The sequence below is a fragment of the Peromyscus eremicus genome, chromosome 9 (genome assembly GCF_949786415.1).
Source record: "Peromyscus eremicus chromosome 9, PerEre_H2_v1, whole genome shotgun sequence".
Classification (NCBI taxonomy): Eukaryota; Metazoa; Chordata; class Mammalia; order Rodentia; family Cricetidae; genus Peromyscus; species Peromyscus eremicus.
The window spans coordinates 27,473,861-27,480,104 of NC_081425.1; the positions used below are offsets into that span (position 1 = coordinate 27,473,861).

The following is a 6,244-nucleotide window of genomic DNA, read 5'->3' on the forward strand; positions in this document are numbered from 1 at the left end:
GGGAGGGGTAATAATGGAGGTTAGGGGATGGGGGATGAGAACATATGGGAATGTGATGATCATGATTGAGCTAGAACAGGGACAGAGTAGAAGAGCAAGGAAAGAGATACCATGATAGAGGGAGACATCATGGGGATAGGGAAAAACAGGATGTAAGGGAAGTTCTCATAAATCAACAAGGATGACCTCAACTTAGACTATTAGCAATAGTGGAGAGGGTGCCTGAACTGGCCTACTCTGGAAATCAGATTTGTGAATACCATAACTGTCATCACAGAGCCGTTATCCAGTAACTGATTGAAATAGATGTAGAGATCCTCAACCAAGCACCAGGCCAAGCTCCAGGAGACCAGTCTAAGAGAGAGAAGAGGAATTCTCTGAGCAAGGGGCATCAAGATCATGATGGGGAGATGTACAGATATAACCAAAACAAACTAGTGGGAACTCATGAACTGTGCACCAATATCTGTGGAACATCCTTGGGACTGGACTAGGCCCTCTGCATAGGCAAGGCAGTTGTGTAGCTTGACCCGCTTAAGGGGCCCTCTGGAACTGGGATCAGGATCCATCCATGGTGCATGTGTGGCCTTTTTGGAGCCCAGTGCCTATGGTTGGACACCTTACGCATCTTTTTTTTTTGCAGGGGAAGGGCTTGGACTTGCCTCAACTGAATATACCAGTCTCTGCTGACTCCTCATGGGGGGCCTTGTCTTAGAAGGGATGGGAATGAGGGTTGGCTTGTGGGGGACTTGGGGGGCAGTACTAGGGAAGAGAGGGGCCCTGTGGTTCCTATGTAAAATGAATAGTAAATTTCTTAATAATAATAATAATAATAAATAGGTGGGGCAATGATGTTGCACACCTTTTATCCCAGCACTCAGGAGGCAGAGCCAGGCTGGAACTCAAGGCAAGCCTGGTCTACAGAGCAAGATCTAGGACAAGAACCAAAACTACACAGAAAAACCTTGTCTTGAAAAATCAAAAATTAAAAAATAAAAAAAATAAAGAAAACAGGAATAAATTTTTTACATATTATTTTGCTAAAATGCTACAGGATATATTTTGATATTTTACATTACTAGGTCTCTAGTGTTTCTATAGCAGTTAGAGTGTGGATTCAGTATGGTTTGTTTATTAGGAAAAAGTCTGACTTCAGAGGTATGAAATTTAGACAGAGCACCAATACACATGAACATTAAATAAATGGAATTTACAATTGAATAAAATATATGATGTAATATCTTCATTAAATATTTATTATAAAATATTCTGCTCATCATTCCACTAAAATTGAAATCAACATAATGTGAGTGGTATTAAGAGATATAAACCTCCTGAAAAGCATTATTCATTTTTTTAAATCTCTGGCTCATATAATATTATACAAACACAAGATTAGTTTTATTACAATTTTGTTTTAGTATAGTAAACGTAAATCTTAAAACTGCTGAATTAAATATTTTACTTTCATATCTGGGAAATAATAGCACATTTTTAAATCAAAAAGAGAAATACTAAATTAAACACTTTACTGACTTATCTTTTTCTCTCTTAGATTTGTAGGGGTCTTGAGGGGCTATCAGGATAAACCTACCAGACACAGACACATAAACCTACATATATAAAATAAAGCACGATTTTGAAATGTTCATTATTCTAACCTACCTTTGTCCAGTAAGGTTGATCACTTTGCTCCATTTACACACTAAAGTACTTGAAGTCTATTGACTAGCCCCCACAATGGAATAGTCCTTAAAATAAAGAAGCCAAAACTATTGAAAATATTCAAGAATACATATATTTTTGAAAAACATGCTAGATTAGATAGAACAATTGTTAATCCTGGAACAATTGTCACAATTGTGCCTTCATTTCTTTTATGAGAAAGATATACTCACATGTGTGCAGATGGAGGTTAGTGAACTTTACTCTGCCATTTAACATTGAGCTCAATCCTTGCACTTGGTTAGAGAAACAATGTGTTTCAGAAAACAAAGTACATTGATCATATTTCTTTCACCTAGGTAAAACTGCACGGGCTTCTGCCCTTCCAGGAGATTTTCATACTACCGTTGCTGTGTGCAGTGTTTATGCTGTAGGGCATGTGTAGATGTTTCTCACATACACGAACTGAGTACTATCATTATTCTCTTGTCCTAGAGTTGAATTTATTTGTATATAATTTATATAGAGGAAGATGTTGAAGAGTAGCTAAGAAACTTGGTACCACATATACACCCTCCCTTGACTGTATTAATGGATTCTGTGACCAACCTTTTCAGGTCACCACAATGAAATTTATAACGCTTGAGGGAACAACAAGGGAAGTGTTTTAAAATGTATGAGTTAAGTTGGTCAAAATAACAAAAGGTAAACTCTTCTAAGTGTTTAAAGGACCAGTTTTATAAATACGAAATGTTTAAAGAAGAACGATAAACTATTCGGCAAAGGAAATACTCATCACTGTGATAGATCCTACATGGACTATGTAGCAAACTTCCTGCTGTAAATGAAATGTTGAAAGTGGCCTAAAAAGAGGTAGTGAGTTAACTCAATAAATATGACAGAATTATTTAGCTTTTATAAAGCAGCATCTGTAAGAGCTGGGGGAATAATTCATGACAGTTTTCACTGAGCCAAAAGTAAATTGGAATACATTGTTTGAGGAGATAAACAGGTACTATAGTACATATAACCAAAAACCATGCTAAAGATCCCTCTCTTTAAGAGAATAGATAATGAAGTATTTTTAAGTTTTTAATTGTTCTCTCATACATTACATCCTCACCATAGTGTCCCCTCCCTCCACTCCTCTTAGTCCCCCACCTTACCCAGATCATCTCCTCCTCCCTTTCGATTAAAAAATGAAAAAAAAAAAAATCAGGTCTTCCAGGGATATCAACCAAACATGGCAAAGCAAATTACAATAAAATTAGGCACAAACCCTCATATCAAGGCTGGATGAGGGAACCTAGTAGCAGAGAAAGGGTTCCAAAAGCAGGCAAAAGAGTCAGAGATACTCACCAAACCACAACTCCCACTGTTAGGACTCCCACAAGAAAACCAAGCTACACTACCATAACGTCTGTGCAGAAGACCTAGCTTAGACCTGTACTGAGTCTTTGATTGTTGCTTTAGTCTCTGTGAGCCCCTGTGAGCCCTGCTTATTTTATTCTGTGTACCATATTCTCATGGTGTCCTTGATCCCTTTGGCTCCTAGGATCATTCCTCCCTGCTCCTCTTCTGTGGAGTTTCCCTGGCTCCAGCTAGTGTTTGGCTGTGGAGCTTTGCATCATCTCCCATTAGTTACTGGATGATGCCTCCCTGATGACAATTGAGCTTATAGAAGATATCAGAAGATGAAAATATCTCCCCATGCTTATGAATTGGTAGGTTTAACATAGTAAAAATGGCCTTTTTACCAAAAGCCATCAACAGATTCAACCCAATCCCCGTTAAAATTCCAACGCAATTCTCTACATATCTTGAAAGGAAAATACTCAACTTCAAACAGAAAAACAAAAGCAAAAATCCCTGGATAGCTTACAAAAAAAGATAATAAAGAATTTAAACCAATAACAGTAAATATGAATTTTATTTCAATTATTGGATTATTAAGGCATAAAATGACTAGGAGAAAGCAAGTTTGGAGAGAGGTGAACCATTATTATACAAGATAAAATTATGACTCCAAAAGACACATTTAATTAGAAAGTTTTTGAAATTTTTATTTAATATAAGTCTGACAGCTTTTATATTCAGGATCATTTTAGAAACTCTACATGCTCATTTTAATGATCATTATATTGAAAACACACTTAATAAGCAGTGCAGCAATTATCTAATTATGAACTATCCGTAGAAAAGTTATCGAATATACTTTTTGTGAGATGTCTGGGCCTAAAGATGAATGTGTAATACATTTGATTCCATACGATATTTGTGGAAAACAACTTCAAAGTGATTACAGTGTCACAACTATTACGATGAAATATAACAAATGTGTCTAAGAATAAAACTTTGATGGAAACTTTCCTATTTTAAATTCATTTCATTCAAATCTTAGTATTTTTGTTAAAAATTTCTATGAGTAATTGCATGTTTTATTGCCTTAATGTAAAAGTGATTACATTTTTTTAAAAGTAGAATTTTCAGTGCGTTCATTTGTATTGTACTATCTGTGGCTGTAATGGGATAATTAACCACATTCATTTATGACTTCCGTGTGTATGATTTTCAAATACAGTGTAACTTATCTGGAGCTCCACTGCAGTAACCTATGTCTCTCGTTCCATTTTCCAACAGATGGCTTCCTTGAATATCGGCCGAGCAGGTGCCTGCGTGGTTGTCATCAAGCAGCCCTGACTAATTTGTATAACGTTTGGAAGGGTTTTCTTTACTACTGTGCTTATTTTATATCACGTGGTAAGAATGAGAAAGAACTTCCTGAGACGAAAACTTCTCAGGAACAGGATTTTTATAAATTTAGCTGCTGGTGCCCAAAGCAGTAAAAGATCAAACAGAACATAGGGAAGAAGAAAACACAGACACAACATCAGGCCAAGTGTTAGTTAGTTCGGGAATGGTTACTGGTAATGTTTTGTATTGTAGCATACAATAACTAGAGCTACCAAAGGCTGGTTTCTCAGAAGAGACCCATATTTGTGATGTAGAGTGTTCCTTAGTGACAGATCATTCACTTGTTTTTATAATCTGTGAGGACATCCAACAGGCTGCCAAGACTAGAAGTTACAATACTTCATCTTGCAAAATCTGATTGATTTGATGTGTTCCTAATCGGATGCGATGATATCAGGAAGTTTTTTGGAACAAATGTCTTTCTTTCTCATTTTCCTCAGCTATGAAAACAATGAGAGAGACAGATGACTGTTTTGCTTTTGCATTCAGAAAACAAACTGCCCTGCTAATCAAGGCTTGCATATTGCATTCAAGATGATGCCTAGATTTTATTGCACCTGTGTCAGCAGTTGAAACTGGCAAACACAAAGGACTTTTCCTTAAGCTTCCCACATCGCTTTGCACTGTCAACACACTGAGCCAAAGAGTCAGTATGGCTGTGGGCATTCACCTCATGCAGAGTTCAGTACAAGCATGGATGCTAGTTATTCTGAATGTTAATATACCCACTGCATGCTCAAGTCCCTTAGAAGCTTGTTCTTTAAAACCAAACTTAGAATTTTGAGACAAAAGTTTCCAAGTCATTAAATTGGGGTGATTATGATAACTGCTAGAAGGATGGCTGACTACAGATTTTCATTACTCATTTTCAGACATCTTACACTGATATGTACATTATTTTAAACCAAATGTTTGTAATTGTTTCAAAGAAGAATGTGGAACTTTTATGTAACATCATTAATATGTGTCCATGTAAATTATAAGGATAGTTAATAAATGATAGAGCATTTGCTTTTATTGGTGTGTCTTCATTTATCTTTTAGACAAGGTAAAAACGTTGACAAGTTTGTTCTATTGTAGGGGTGTGTGTGTGTGTGTGTGTGTGTGTGTATGTGTGTGTGTGTCCGTCCGTGTGTAAATGTCTGCATAAAATTTACTAATATTTTCTCTCATTTTGTGATTTATGTTTTCACTGTTACTCCCTCCGATACAAGTTCCCTGCTTTTGAGTGGTCACCATTTATTATTAGCTTCCTAGTAGTAGAAACTTCAGATGGCTCATATAAAGTACTTGCCACGCTAGTATGAGGGTCTGCTATCAGATCCTCAGGACCCATTTAAAGCCAGATGTGGTGTCTTGTACTCCTATATCCTTCTATGAGACAGAGAAACAGCAGGAGCCCCAGAAGTCCCAGAAGAACCAGGACCAACTAGATTTGCCTTGAGCAGAGATGAGCAGGAAGAGACTTATCTCAAGCAAGATCTGATTCAAGGAAAGATACCTGAAGTTCTCCTCTGGCTTCCATGTATATGCTGTGAAACACATGTACCTCTGATCCCATATATATCAAATATGCATGCATATACAAAAATTCTCACCATTATAATTTTATCTAATATTTCACAGGGGGACTATTAGAAAGCAATTAATATGCAGTGGTCAAATGAGGAAGATATTTTATACAAGTAATAAGTAAGTTTTACTTTTACATATACATTTAGCCAACAAAAGACTAATAAAACAAAAGTTTTTAAAAAGAAACTATCTGGTTATTTCTTTCATATTCTGAAGATAAAATTATATGGTCAAAATAGGCCTGTTTAGA

The 6,244-nt window shown here is 36.3% G+C and overlaps 1 protein-coding gene across 2 annotated transcripts in view; it reads left to right on the forward strand.

Moving 5' to 3' along the window:
* Klhl1 (kelch like family member 1) overlaps positions 1 to 5,392 on the forward strand; it is a 339,100-nt gene extending 333,708 nt beyond the window's left edge. For both annotated transcript variants that reach the window (XM_059274318.1, XM_059274319.1), the window contains one exon: positions 4,306 to 5,392. In XM_059274318.1, coding sequence (XP_059130301.1) covers positions 4,306 to 4,365 — 60 coding nt within the window. In that variant the 3' untranslated portion in view covers positions 4,366 to 5,392. The remainder of the gene's footprint in view (positions 1 to 4,305) is intronic.
* The last annotated feature ends 852 nt before the right edge of the window (positions 5,393 to 6,244 follow it).